The 15,031-nt window shown below is 42.2% G+C and overlaps 1 protein-coding gene across 1 annotated transcript; it reads right to left on the bottom strand.

Annotated features, from left to right (window-relative positions):
- Positions 1–643: 643 nt before the first annotated feature.
- ETNPPL (ethanolamine-phosphate phospho-lyase) lies at positions 644–14,761 on the bottom strand. The gene is made up of 13 exons (XM_032108066.1): positions 14,607–14,761; positions 12,670–12,788; positions 12,351–12,510; positions 11,417–11,491; positions 9,846–9,939; positions 8,726–8,842; positions 6,929–7,011; positions 6,203–6,428; positions 5,190–5,344; positions 4,364–4,453; positions 4,024–4,154; positions 3,087–3,154; positions 644–2,224 (listed from the first exon to the last, which is right to left on the bottom strand). The coding sequence occupies exons 1-13, from the start codon at positions 14,660–14,662 to the stop codon at positions 2,093–2,095; spliced, it is 1,506 nt and encodes a 501-aa protein (XP_031963957.1). The 5' UTR covers positions 14,663–14,761; the 3' UTR covers positions 644–2,092.
- Between the last annotated feature and the right edge of the window lie 270 nt (positions 14,762–15,031).

The raw sequence follows: 15,031 nt of genomic DNA on the forward strand, positions 1-15,031 counted from the left end.
AATATTTTGAGCAAAACCAAGGCACAGGTACAGGGAGAAGTAGGGAGGCACAGGCCCCTTGTGCTTACGGGGCTGCAATCTTCAAACCACTCCCCCCACCCCCACCTCAGATTTAGGCTAATTGGAATTTTTAAGTCTATTTCTTTGACGTACTTTTGAAAATTAAATATTAATGACCTGCCACAACAGCTGGTGTCATAGTACAGACTGGTGGGCTCTGTGCCTTTGAGCTTAAGCTTTCTAATATATCACACAAGTATTTGCTTGCTTGTTGCTGCACACAGTGGATGAGGTGTAATGTAAGAAGTGGCACTCCATACACAGAGTGACTTAAACTGTACCTTTAAATTAGGTTCACTTAGTTCTCTGTGTAGTTTCATTTTGGAAAAGACCTGTGGTGTCCTTCCTGGTGAACAGTTAGCAGGGAATGAACTGTGGCAGCTGAGGCAACATTTGGCTTAAGGGTAAGAGCTGCCAACAGCTGAGTGCCTCAGGGAAACACAGCCTAGTCAGTTCTGCTTTGGCATGGGGACAACCTCCAGCTAAAACTGAAGTTACTTCCCTCAGCAAATAGGCATTACTGAAGAATAAAATAAAAAAAAAAACCAAAAACAACAACAACAAAAAAACCTACCACCCATCGTCATTATAAACAAGAGATTTATTTTTATGGATGAATTATTCAAGGATCATGAAACAGAAAATAAGCCAGCTTGAGGATGTTGGAAAGCGTTACACCAGAAACATCAATATTAATGTAGCAAATTGTGGAAATGAAATTAGATAAAGTGCTAAATTTTCAGTCATATCAGTAGGATCATTAGCAGCAATTAGGAAACAGCAGAATGTAGGGTATTAACATTGAAGAGGAAATAAATACATTTTGTATTTTTTTCTGAAGTACAAATTATTTGGAAAGCCCTCAGTGTCCTCCACGGCATGGAATTGTGCATGTACTAAGAAAGAAAAGCAGGGCTTGTATGCTGCCACTGAAATTTAGCACTGACAACGAGGCAAGTCAGTCTGAAGTATCTACAGCACAGATAGGCACTGGTTGCATGCATGGTTTATACAGTGGTCCTCTCCTTTTAGTAACCTACCCAGTGTTAGCATTTATGGGTCAGGATCCCATGCGACTGGTGTGCAACTCTTCATCACCACTGACAAAAAGTACCAGCACTGCTTTGACAGGATCAGGTAGTAACTCCCACAACTCTCAAAGCAACTAAAATCCATGGGAATGCAAGCTGAGCTGTCCCTGGGAACCTCTTTTTGAGAGACCTTCAGGTTAAATTCAATCAATCAGTGTGTTTGAAATTATATATACTTTACGTCCATATTTTGTAGACTCATAGGATTCAATCTATACACTTCTGGAAAAAAGAATTTAAAATCTTACTCTATATAAATATTTATAAAAGTCACTTTATTCATAGAAAATTAGATTCCTCATTTTCTTTGAATTTATAGTGAGAGTGCCCTGCATAGACATTGTGTCTCTACACTTAGAGTGGTAGACTCTTAATACAGCATTGCTGACATTAGCAAAGCTACTCCAATTTACATCAGCGGGGAATATGGTCCATAGGACCTAAGTTACACTAGAAGATAATAAGAATTTCTTTCTCAAGCATTGTTTAGTGAATTCAGCCATTAAAACATGGGAAGTAATTAACATCTCAATATTACATATTGAAATTTAAAATATTGTATAACTAGCATGTTAGGCATATATTTTTAAACTCAATAGGATTGGCATTTGCTTTATGGCAGTTAAGCAAATCAGATTCTGCGTAATATGGGTAAATCTGCAGTTTTCACCAAGTCTGTGTACCTAGGTCATGCCTGCCACTAGCACCAAGGTATTTTTGTATCACTTGTCCATTCTGTCACATCTAGATTTCAAGCCACATGGCACAATTCTCATGTATCTGAAAAAGTATTTTAAACCTACTGAAGCTAATAGGAATTCAGCCAGTTTATGGAAGGCATGACTAGGCCTCAAACAGATCCTAGGACTCAGACTATTGCACTCTTCATCTCAAAAGCAAGACGGACACAAATTCAAACCAAATGAAGAAACTTTCCCTCTTCATGTTCTTATTCTTTTACTTGGCACTGAGCGTTTTTTTGAATAAATCCCATTTTCTTGTCGGCAGGCAGCTCCATTCATGTGGCCGATGCTTTCACTTGCACCTTCTTGTGGAGAACTCTCTTCAGTTGTCTGAAACAGAAAGGAGATGTCAGTGGAGGCATGTGTACATCTTCCACCAGGCAGCCACTGGACCTGGTTCCCATTAGGTAGCTCTGCCTGACTTTCTATTAGTGCCACAACTTCTTAGTTCTGAAAGAAACTGAACTGATTGTGTATAAATGTCTGTAAGAGTAGGCTTGCACTCCAAACCTAGTAAAATCTAGGTATATAGCAAATAACTCATCAGGTCTCTGCTTAATTACTACACCCCTAGGCAGCGGAGCTACTGCATTCCCACCCCCACAGCACCACCAAAACCCACCAAAGGGCAGTTGAGCAAGCTTTCCTGTATAGAGGGTGACATGTTTTTAAGGGTGTGAGAAATCATATGTGATTTATACAAAGCTGGAGCTGCAACCTAAAAAGTCCTAATTTGGATGCATGTCAGCCATTCATACTCAAGGAGCTGTGGTAGAAACAAAACCCTTGGAACTCTCTGAAAACCTGGACACCTTCCAGGCTGCAGGCTGGCTTAGAAAGCCAAATATCTTTCAGTAGCATGTAATACCAAGAACCAGTAGTTGCTGACTGCTGGGCTCATGACTTTGTGCAGCCCAAAGTCTGGTTGGTCTTGTTTGCACACAGGCAGATAAGGTGAGGGGCTTGCCTATAACATGCTGTAGGTCTGGATTACTCAGCTCTTTTTAGATTTGCCCCAGTGAGACAGGGTAAATCCTCTCAGGTTTCTAGTAGCGAGTTACTCTCTGAACTCAGTTGCAAGGCACAGAGCTGCTCACGCTACCCAAAATGAAGGCATGCCCTACCAAAGTAATTTATACTTGCTTTGCCGAACACCTATCTGAAAAAGAGCTAAAAAAAATTTAAAACATACTTTTCTTTTACACTGTACATTTGTAGATGCATTATTTTCTGTCTTCATTCCAGTGGCCTCTTCCATTTCTGAAAAAAAAGTAATAAAATAATTAAATTAAAAAGAAGGAGGGGGGGTGGTAAGTAAGCATATTTAGTAGCTGGCTGAAGTATATCAATCAGCTATTCCTCTGGGCATTTATCACACAGAAGAAAAACTGAAGAGTGATGAATACTTCCTAAAACATTTTTCGAGGCAATGTGATTAATCTATCAGTACTGTATAGCTTGGGGGTATTTAGAGAACAGAATAAAATTAAGAATTTGACTGTAGCACAGGGGTATCAGAGAGACCTTTCAGAGCAGAATTCTGCCTTTGTCCAGCAGGTTCACCGAAGTTTCACTTTAGTTGTTATATTCTCAGAAGATGGGAGCATTTCATGTATAACAGGCTCCAAGAGCCCTTATACTAACAGTATAAGTGAAGTTATTTTCCCCTGGGTTGGTTCTCAGGTAAAAGACAAATAGAGCCTGAAAACCTTCAGGCTAAATTTGAGTGAGACAATCACGTTCCAGTACACTAGTTAAAAAACAAACAAAAAGAAAAAAAAGAAAAGGTAGAGCACATTATGGAAAGTTACACCAGTGTATCTGCAGTGTGTTTCAGGCCTGTGCTGAATTAACATATTCACTCCTTAACAAACAGCATATGTGACCAGAAATAACACTGAGTCTGTGAGAGAATGGCTCAAGAGCAGGATTTTGCCTAAAAGTTTGGATGAAGTACATATGGGGCTTTGTATTTATTTATAATAATTGTCATTAAGAACAGCAGTTTGATGAGTGGTAAGAAATGCAGTTGATTACTTTCCCTTGCATGTAATGGCCTAGGCTATGATGGTGTTTCATTGGGAAATGAACAAAGAAGAGTATTCCTTTGAGCCCTAAGACACACATACCTGTAAGAAGTGCATCAATTGTCTCCACTGCGTGTTTCGCGTCTTCCATTGTTAAACACATTGGTGGTTTAAATTTTAAAATGTTTCTGTAGGGTCCATCTGCACTAAGAAGGATTTGATGCTCTTTGAGTCTGTGGTAAGAGGGAACACCTGTGTTAGACAGATATAAAACTATGTTGTGTCCTGTCACTTCCTTCAGGCTGAGACAGATGTTGAAAGTTTTCTTTTTTAAGTACTATGTTACCAAAAACTACACAAATCTAAAATTAAATTAATGACTAGCTGCTGGAGAATATTAGGAGGGTTTGATCACTGCACACAGTTTTTAAGAACTACTTACTTGTAAATAAGATGAAGGGCTTCAGCTGTGGCTGGTGTTCGCTTTTGCTTATCTTTCACCAGATCCACTCCAACAAACAATCCAACACCCCTGGAGTAGAAAAGAAAAGTACAGGCAAGTGAAATCCAGTGTCAGTAACCCAAGCCTTCTGCTGCAAACGCAATACCTGCTTCTAACACTGTAATTCCCTTCCCTGGAGGACAAATAGGGGAAGGAGCGTGAGAGAGGAGACTTCGTCTTTGGTCATCTTTTGGCGACTTCACACAATCAAATGGGATAATAGATATTTCTGGATAAATAAATTTACCTGGCTCATTAAAGCTATATGGCCAGATAAGAATGACAGAATAATTTTCTTTCATTCTTATCCTGAAAATCTCAAGCCAGGGAGACAAATAATGAAAAAAAAGAAGTATAAAAACCCCACAACCCAACCCTTTCCCCCCAAAAAACTTGAAGGCAATTATCCATGGTAGTAACACGAGATGAGGAAAATCCATAGTAACGTCTCACAAGGAACTGGACCAGAGATTTGAACAAGGTCTGCATGATTACAGCGGTGTGCGGACAACTTAGTGCATGTGGATGGCTCTTTCTCCTACTCTCCCAGAACTTTTCTAGTGGCTATGCTTGTAACTAATTAAGCAGATGGATGGACAACTTTTTTTTAAAAAAGTATTGCCTTACAATACCAGTTTTGGGTAGTCCATTTTAAGAGAGAGGTGTAGCAAAATCATGACATGTTTCCACTCACACCAAGTTTGTTGCTTTTTCTAGCATAGTTACTTTCTTCTCTGAAAGAATTACATTGCTGTAATGCACCCACCTGATATCTCCCACTAAGGGATGTTTCTCTTTTTGCTCAGCCAGCAACTCCAGGAGATAATTTCCTACACGTGTGGCATTTCCTTGGAGATCTTCTTTCTCTATTACATCCAGCACAGCCAAGCCAATGGCACAAGACACTGGATTGCCTCCAAACTGATAGCAAAGGCAAAACAAAACATGTCATCAAAATCAAAACCCATCATAACAAAACATTCTTCTGTTTCTATCCATGTTGCTTTCACTTGCCCTCTTCTGCTTGGCATGTCATGAGGAAAAGCTTGAAAAGGTGGGGATTTTGTGCCATTCAGGCTGTGGAACACTGTCCCCTACACTTGGGAAAGGGAAGGGCTCCCTCTTCCTTAGCTTCAGGTTGCAGTAGTTTGAAAATTTCAGGACTGAAGCATTCAGCTGATTGCAGGCAAAATGCTCCTGGGAAGAGCAAGTGGATGACAGATTTTATATATTTTGAACCAGAGAGTGTAAACTCCATTAAAAACAGGGGAATTTGTGGTAGCTGGGAAGAAGGCTGAGTCACAGGAGCAGAAAGAGGGCTCAGTAAATGAGATGACTGAACCTCTGTGGCATTGCACACAGATGAAATGTTTCCTAAAGGGTCACTGTTTTGTTAGGTATCAGCTGCAGAGCAAAGTCTGCCAGGGCATGATCTCCACCACCACAGCCTATCCTAGAAAATGAAATTTTACATGATCAACATTTCAGAGGGAGAGAGGGAAAGAGACCTAAGCAAGAATTTATCTGTATGGATGTGAGCTAAGATGCATGACCTGCCAGAGAGCTTGTGCTGGTCCATGTGATGATGTACCACTTGATACAGAGCATATTTCAAAGCCTCTTCACTTGCTTTTAGATATTAGACTGTGGTTGACTCGAGCTCTCAGTAGTGTGATGCAGTGATGGATGCAGATGTTATCTGGATCACCTGGAAAACTTCCAACTGCCAAATGCTCACCGAAAGAAAAAAAAAAGGCAAAGCTTCACCTATGAACTTACTGTATTGAAATACTCCAGTCCAGAAGCACCAAAACCTTCAGCAATTTCCCTTGTTGTGACTACACAAGACATAGGGTGTCCATTGCCAATGGGCTTTCCCATGGTGACAATGTCAGGCACAAAGTCTTCACCTTGCAGCTGGAATGCCCAAAAATGCTTCCCAACTCTGCCAAAGCCAACCTGGACCTCATCAGCTATGAACACTCCACCCACGGCATGCACATACCTGGAAACAAACACAATAGTTTGAAAGTCTAGTGCTGCAGAACACGGCTAGGCAATAAAGGACAAGGCAGTCTGCATCACAGAAATTCTGCAGTGTGAGGCCAAGTCAATAAAAAAAGAAAGAATACAGTTATAGCTATTTTATAGCTATGAAATTTTTAGTGTGCTACATGTTAAGGAAAAATTTTGACATTTTAATGTCAAATGGGAGTACTGCAATGGTACTGCAGGATTATAACTGGTTTAACTGCATCTTCCATCAAATTTACGGCTGAGGATTAAAGATAAGTAAAGAATGGCAATTATCTACCTAAAAAAACTAGCTGATATTCCATAAAAAAAATTGAACTGAAATCATACTCTTCAGTAAGTACAAATGAACCACAGATAGCCAAGAACAGGAAAGGTTAACAGCTGAATTGATTAGATAAGTCTATACTGAAAAAAGCTGTTTCTTTGGTTAATTTTCCCGTTTATGCCCTTATGAAGTGCTGTACGTACTCTGCCACTTTCTGGAAATAGCCCACAGGTGGAATTACTTGGCCTCCACAGCTCTGCATGGATTCAGCTATGAAGGCAGCAATCTACAAGAGACAAACTCATGTGAGAGCTGTGTTCATCTACTTGGCCTTGGCACAGATATCTAACACTCTAGAAATAAATGTTTAAATGTGGGCCTTTATTTAATCACGCAATGGGCTGGACAACTGAGAGCTCTTGAAAACAGCTATGGCTAAAGGATTTATTCACTTTGTAATCAGGAGTGCCCAAATTTGCAGTAGCCAGGGCCACCTTTGCAGCCTGATGGGAATGCATGGACCTCCATTAAGCCCTTGTCCCATAGCTGTGGAATTGGATGACACTTCCCCGGTGTCAGTGGATGTTGAATTACGCTCCTGGGAGCTACATAAATTTATTTACAAATGTTAGTTTACAGGAGACACACAACAGTGGGTGCCATTTTACCTAAGAAGTTAATAAAGCTTGCAGGTATATGTGGTTTTTTTGTTGAATCCAGAACACCAGGCAGAGGTGGGTAGAAGTTGAACCGTAAGATGACCTGTGGCTAGCCTTTGGGCACCCCTGCCTAATGCAAATAACTATGCAAATAAAATGTCAGCACGAGGCACTTGACAAAAGAAGAGAAAAATTCTACAGATGAAATAATTCCAGTTGCTAGGAATGAAAAAGAAAGTTATTTCAAGTCAGGAAGTGTAAGAGCAGCAGATCAGACACACTGGAACATCAAAATTCGTTTCTTGTCAACAGCAGAGGTCTATGCAGCAGAGATACGATATTACCCCAAGGTCTCAGCATAAGTCTGCTATTTAAGGGATTGCATCCCCACACCACTTGTGAACCCCTCCCTGAGCATCAAGAGGTCTCTGTGCTGGTGCAGTCTTCCTGGAAACAAGGCCGAGCAGTAACGTGTAAAGAACCGTACACTACATTTGAGTATACGGCCAAAGAGTACGAAGCGTCCCATAGCATGTGAGGCTTAGCCTTTAGCACAACTTGTCCTGCCACAGGTCTATGTCACCAAAACCTAAGAAATATGCAAAAGAAAGGAAACAAGGGAAGAAAAAACAAAACTATCCGTTAGTAGAGAATAAAAAAAAAATTGATGAAGAAACTAAAAGAAGGGTGATGTAAGTCCATTGGACTAAAAGGGAACATGTTCCAGTCTCTGCTGAAGTCTTCTGGGACTTCAGCAGGTTTTGGACCAAGCCCTACAAGTCTCAACACACTAATGCCATCATATAAAAGATTAACACACATTTTAGGTACCCCTGTTCAGAAATTTTCTGGTTTTGTCAAGGTCATACTGTGTATGATTGAAAGTTTCACCTTTTTATATGACTTTGAAGTTATCTTAAGTAAATAGGCTCAGAAATGCAGTGTCAAGATTTTAACCAATACATTTTCTCCATGTCCTGGAATTTTTTATACATGCTTACTAGAATTTGTGATGTAGTTTCTCAGCTGACCTCAAACCTTTCCCTATGATATTTACAATCTACCGAGTCAATGCATAAAATAGGAAATTTAACAGCTTCGATTGTATCTGCTTATATAAAACTGTGTAATTGATCCTTTCATTGATGCCTAGAAAAATTATGATAAGAGCATCAGGTAGAAAAATGGCCCATTTTGAACACAGAACCCATCGCAGAAAAATGAAGGGAGAGGGAAGCACATGAAATTGGGAAAGAAACAAGTCCTTAGTTGCCTGTTACATGCCCCCATGCCATAACAAATAGATGAAGCCTCTGCATTTCCAGAGCACAAAACACACACCTTGCGTCCATTCTTCTGTGTTTCTTCAATAATCTTTTTCACCTCTTCAGCATAAGCACTTGCTGGATCTGGGTGGTCTTCCCTATATTTCCCTCTGTAGATATCTGGAGAAGGAGCCTGAAAAGACCAATTTATTTATTTGTTTTTATAAAGGCCATCCTTCTGTGAAACATTTACTTTCTTTTCTATTGCTCCACTTTATTGGCTTTCCACACAAATAGGTGATAGGAGTTAGTACAGCCTGGATGTTTGCTTTGAATTGCAAAAATGCTTACTGGAGCTTAAACTCAATCTGGGCCTGTCATGCGTTCAATATTACTGAAAGCAGCTGTTGTTAAAAACCATCATCTACCTCATCCACCTTTCAAGACTGTCCTTCCTCTCCCTCAAGACACAATAATGAGTACCCATCCACCACCTTATTTCAGATTCTTGCAGAAGATTCATTTCTGCAACTGGAGAGCGGGGTTTTCCAGTCTGTCACTTCCCTTCCAGCATTTTAGTCATGGTACAAATCTGTAGGACATTCAAACCTCTACAAATGGTGTTAGGTTCAGTAAATAAGAGAAAGGAAGTGGTTTAAAAAGGTTTAAAACTTCAGCAGTGCAGTTAACGCAAGGAGGTCTAGATAGGAAAGGCCTGCTTGGTGTGTATTTCTGGACTGAGAAAAATCTTTGTCTTTTTAAGATACACAAATTTAGGTGAAAAATCACACTCCCTTAGACACCCATGAGTCCTATACCCAAATCTGTGTAAACTTGTGCAATCTGCCTTTCCAGTTTTTGGAACTAGACTCCAAGTCCTGCATATCTTTAGCCAAACCAACTCAATGGATATTGGCTAATTTCATCAAACTGTGTAACTAATGCAGTGACTAAGAAAACCTGTAGCAAAATTAAGGAAATCAGCCTCACAGATGAACACCTGCTTAGAAATCCAAAGGCAAACAATTTTGCTGTATTTATTCCACTGAAAAACAGCCAAGCATATGTACACTAGCATCAGCAAAACAGAATGAAAGTATATTTACTCCAGAAGTGGGTAATTCAATATGCTGCATCACAGGCAAAAAAAATGACCAAAAAAACCCAACCCAAACCAAAACGAAAACTACACTTACCACATGCACATACTCCTTCTTGCTGTCCTTTCCCAGCTGATCAAATTTATAGGGACTGATGTCAATCAGAGATGTAACATGGCCATGGTAAGCACTGTGTGAGTGTTAAATATCCAAGTCACTTTTCAACAAATGTATAGGAGAGCTAAATTTACAACTGTGCCTATACATAATCCAGAATAAGCAACTGTATCTGCAACACAGTAGCGTTGTTTGTGAAGGGATCTTGATTTAATTTACTCAGGCTTTCTCTCAAAGACAATATGAAATTGCTGTGGACTTCAATTCACTAGCAAGAGTGGAAACAGGATAAAATCAAGTGCCAGCATGGGGACGGACTAAGATGATGTCCCCTGGACTGCACTGACTTCAAGGTGGCTGCCCTAGCGGCTTTACCTGGAGCTGAAGGGTGGGTCCAGCTCCTTCATTTCCGACCCATGGGCCCCACTCTGGCCAGCCCAAGCTTTGCAAGCTAGACTCCAACATGGTTGTGAAGACTCTCAGGAGTGTGCATTGCATTGAGAAGTGGGGACCTTATGCGGCACACCACTATTTGCCCTGCTGGCACTGCAGGAGAGGGAGTTTGACAGAAGCCACTGTCAAGAAAAGGATATTGTTTGAATAAAAAAGTTTTATACTGCAGAGTATGCTAAAGCTGGCTACTACTGAGGCCATTTGATTTAGAAATGAGGAACCAGAGCCTTTTGAGCCTAAAGCATGTAGCATCTTTATTGAGAGAATAATAAACACTTTTGTTCAGCTTTAAACTTGAAGCGAAGTGAACCTCAAACCAAATCAAAGACGTGTCACGATCTCTTAGCAGAACACACACAGGTTAGCGTATGGCTGACAGGAGTCTGAACACAGCTGAGTCAAACAAGCTTTGTGCTGTTCAGATAGAGACATGTGCCCTTGCAATTGCTCTGTCTGGACTTTCTAATCACAATCTAAGAAGAAAATCCAGTACTACAGCAATGTCACCAAACCTACAGCTGCATCTAGGATAGAAAAACCCTGAAATGTGGTCGGCCACCTACCCTGTGGCTGTCAGCCCTCTCAATGGCTCCTGATTTTGCAGCCACTTGGTTTTGTGTGCGTACTTGTGTTCAGTGGAGGAGAGTTGAGCATCATTGCAGCACTGCTGCAGAACTACAGGATCTTTCTTCTTGATCACTGAATATTTGTTTGTGCAAAATGAAACATGTCCAGCAACATGTGACAAACAGAAAGCCCTTTTCTACAGCAGTCCAGTAGCCAGACCACTCACTGCTGTTGAAACCAGCATTTAAGTCTCTGGCCTGAATTGCTTTGGGAATCTTTGTGGGAAATGCCCTCTAACAGGTGACTGACCTTCTGGGGTGACCGACAAGCTTATTTTTCAGAGATCTTCAAAATTTGTGTTTATCCAAATGTGAAAAAGGGATTTCCTGACCTGTTCTAAGACAAAAGCAACAAAACTTTTCTTTCAGCAGGCAGTGGAGTACAAACAGCAGGGGGTTGCTGCAAAGCTGCTTCTGAAGTAATGGCAGGAGTTGCTGGCTGCGTTCACACGAGCTACTCTGCGTACTTACTTTTCCAGGGTGATCACATCTTGGTGCCCACGGTACTGCCGAGCCAGTCGTAAAGCAAGATCATTTGCTTCAGACCTGCATAGTAACAGACACAACAGCATAACAGCGAAGAAGTGCTTCCAGCTAAAAGGGTATTCTGACAGATGACAAGGCATAGGACTCACGGATATAATAAATCAGCACAGCAGACTCTGTTACTCTACAGATTACAATGCTAAGGTTGAGACTATAAGTGCCCTGTAAGGGAGCAAAGAAAAAACAGCCCTTTGTATAAACAGCAAACAAAGAGATGCTTTATTTCCCTCCCCCAGTTTGCCTGTAGATATTTACCTCCCCTTGGTACAAAGGAGACCAATTTGCAGCTGAGAACACAATGTAGCCACTAACCCCCAAAAAGCAATGTCCCATCTCCCACACTCCACAACTCTGTTCTCCCCAGTGCTTGCAACATCACAAATCTTCGCGCTGGAAGAAGACTCAAGGTTCCAGCCTGATCTGTCACAGTCCCTCTGCTCGCATGTCCCTGCAGGTTGTCTGCTCTGGACATGTAAGCGACCGCAGACTACTGAACTGCCCAAAGAAGACTAACTTGATTCCAAGGTTATCTGTCAATTTACAGATGGCATTCATCAGTTTGTGTAGAACATTCATCGATTTGCAGAATTAATTTCCTCTTGCTTTTTTCCCCAAACTTTTTTTGCATAGCATTCAGCAGGCTAGTTTCATGTTTTAGCTCTCTTGTTTTGAGCCATCACTCTAAATATGATGGCTACAAATAGGAAGTAAGTTTTGATCAGTGCTGGATATATTTTTGTTGCATGTTACTAAGTCCTACTTAGTAAGATTTAGACCAAGCTGCATTGAGTGTCTATCTAAAACAGGAGCAAAATAGTCATTAAAAATAGTCATATAAAAAAATACAATTCAGACCTACCCAGAGTTAACAAAATAGCAAACAGAGAGTTTCTCAGGCAGGGTGGCTGTGAGACGCTGTGCATACTGAACAAGGTTGTCATGCAGGAAGCGGGAGTTTGTGTTGAGCAGTTCCATCTGTTTTGTTGCAGCCTTTATCACATACGGATGACTGTGGCCCACTAAAGAAGAAAATAATTAGTTATTACTTGCAAGCAGTCAATTACTGAACCACAAAAGGACGTTCAGAGAAGCACTGTGATCATCACTGGGTAGAAATGTGTCCCGATCCCTCTTGGAAATTAAGGAATGGAAGCAGTCTCACAAGCCAAACTGCTTACCATGTGCAACATTGTTGATGCAGTCTAAGTATTTCTCTCCTTTCTCATCAAACATGTATTGGCCCTGAGCACGCACTATCTTCAGAGGGTCCTTGGCATAGAAAACTTTGCAGGAAGACCTAAAACATAATAAATATAACACCATTTTAGTTTTCTCATTTTTTCCCCCTCCTTGAGTGTTGAGTGGGTTGATTCTTCTCTTCTGCAAAGAGCTTGTGAGTCATTCAGCTGGTGGTCAAGCAGGGGCTCTTGCTCACAGTGAAAAGCCATGCATTTCCCCAGGCACAATGGGAACAGAAGTTGGTCTTTAATAAGGGTGTTCTCAAAGCTTGACTGCCTGCAATTGATTTCACGGGAGAGCAGTGTCTGCACGTCGTTTCAGATCCTTATATGTCCTGCTGTGTTCCTAGGCCATAGTTCTGTTTGTTTACATACCTCACAGACATCTATGGCCAAGTAACTCACTGGGACTAAAGTAAGCTGTTAAGCACTGTTTTACACGATAGCCAAAAAATCATTACGCAATGGATGACTGTAGCATATAGAGGTCACAGTCAAGAACAAAACAATAATGCCTTGCAGGCTTTATCTTCAGAAGTGCTGAGCAGGTCCTAAAAACCTCACGTTCTCACCCTGTCTGCTTTGGATAAAACCTTTAAAAGCAGCTTTTTATAAGCATCTAAATCACACTGACTTCCAGCAAAATTCAAGCTCCTTATAAAATTAACCAAAGTACTCTTTAAACACTTTTTTTCTTTCTTTTTTTTTTTTTCCCTCCCCCCACTCTTGGAGAATATGCCAACTATGTAATTATGTTGAATGATATTACTGAGCAGGAGGAAAGTCTTCTGAACTGTAGTGGTGTTTATATGACTTTGGATAAACACAGTTGTTTCCAGGTAAGTCTGAGAATTACTGTTGGGTATAGTTATATGAGGTTATGAACTTGTAAAGCCTGAATGTGACTCCTGGATACTGAGTAGTTTGCTTTCTTTCTCACAGCTTCTAGCCCTGTTGCATAGTTCTTTTCTGACATCTTCAGCTATTTCTCTGCTATGCTTTGAAAGCAATGTCCATCATCATTGGCCATTTCTTGACCACAGGTTTCTTTCTCTAACCTGTCAGTTCATTCTGTGAAAGTTTTTTTTTTGTTTGCCCAGCACTGCTCAATCCTACAATCCTTGCTCAGGCAGGACTCCCTTAACAATGAGCTGGCCCCTAAAAAGCAGTTGATTTTCTCTCTTTATGAGACCATGACTTTAATGATTCTTTTGTTATGAACTTTTAGTAAGCTTTCTATATATGCTACACATTTAAGAAGCGATTAGCAAAATATATCTGTTTTTACAACCTGGACTTACTTTTCACTTGGCAACATCCACTGAAGAAATAATTAAAGCTGCTCATCATGTATGAACCAACGTTGCCATACAGAGGGATCAGATACATGCACAGGCAGGACTATTGCTCAGATCACAACCTCTGGCAGCCCTCCTGCATGTCCCTCAGTTAAGGAATAGCCACAGCTTCATTCAACAGAGACGGCGGGTTTGCAGGTGCATGCACAAAAAACCCCAACCCTGCACAGCCACATTTTAGACATACACCTGGGTACCACATTCTGGCTGCTTGCTTCGATCTGTTGGAAAAGTGAATGATGCGTTTGATGTGCAGTGTTTTAATGACGGCATTCCCCACCTGCCTAGGGAATGCCGGCTGGCCCCGAGACTTCCCAAGCCAGAGGGCTGACAGGTCCTCTGTGTGTCCATGTCCCCCTCCCCGCTGGGTCTCGCCGCGGGGCCGGAGGGGCTGCCCAGCACTAGCAGCCCCGGGGCAGCGCCGAGCGGGTCCGGACGGGCGCTTTCACTAGAGACTGACCTTCCTCCTCCTCCTCCTCCTCCCCTCTGCCCCTCTCCCGGCCCCGCCGCCGACCCTACCCGATGTGCTTCCTCCGAAGGGCGAGGGTCTCCGCCTTGCTGTAGAGCTCCTCCATCCCGCCGCAGGCTCTGCACGGCTCGGCTCGGCTCGGCTCGGCACGGCACGGCACGGCACTGCTCGGCTCAGCTCGGCACGGCACGGCACTGCTCGGCTCAGCTCGGCACGGCTCGGCACGGCACTGCTCGGCTCAGCTCGGCACGGCACGGCACGGCACGGCACGGCACGGCACGGCACGGCACGGCACGGCTCAGGAGAACACCGTCCGTCCCAGCTGCTCGAGGGTTCCCCGCCTCTTATGCCGGCGCCGGCCCCGGCCAAACCCCTCCTCCCCACCGCCCTCCCTCCCGCCTTCCCCGGCGGGACGGGACGGGACGGGACAGGACGGGACGTCCCGTTACGACCGTTCCCCCATCTCCCTGATCCC

The sequence above is a fragment of the Corvus moneduloides genome, chromosome 5, assembly GCF_009650955.1.
Source record: "Corvus moneduloides isolate bCorMon1 chromosome 5, bCorMon1.pri, whole genome shotgun sequence".
In the NCBI taxonomy this organism is placed as follows: Eukaryota; Metazoa; Chordata; class Aves; order Passeriformes; family Corvidae; genus Corvus; species Corvus moneduloides.

Coding starts and splice junctions, on each gene's coding strand:
- ETNPPL (XM_032108066.1), bottom strand. CDS start 14,662: ATGGAGGAGCTCTACAGCAAGGCGGAGACCCTCGCCCTTCGGAGGAAG. Junction 12,789..14,606: donor CTTCGGAGGAAGCACATCGG/GTAGGGTCGGCG, acceptor ATTATGTTTTAG/GTCTTCCTGCAAAGTTTTCT. Junction 9,940..11,416: donor GATGTGATCACCCTGGAAAA/GTAAGTACGCAG, acceptor ACACTCACACAG/TGCTTACCATGGCCATGTTA.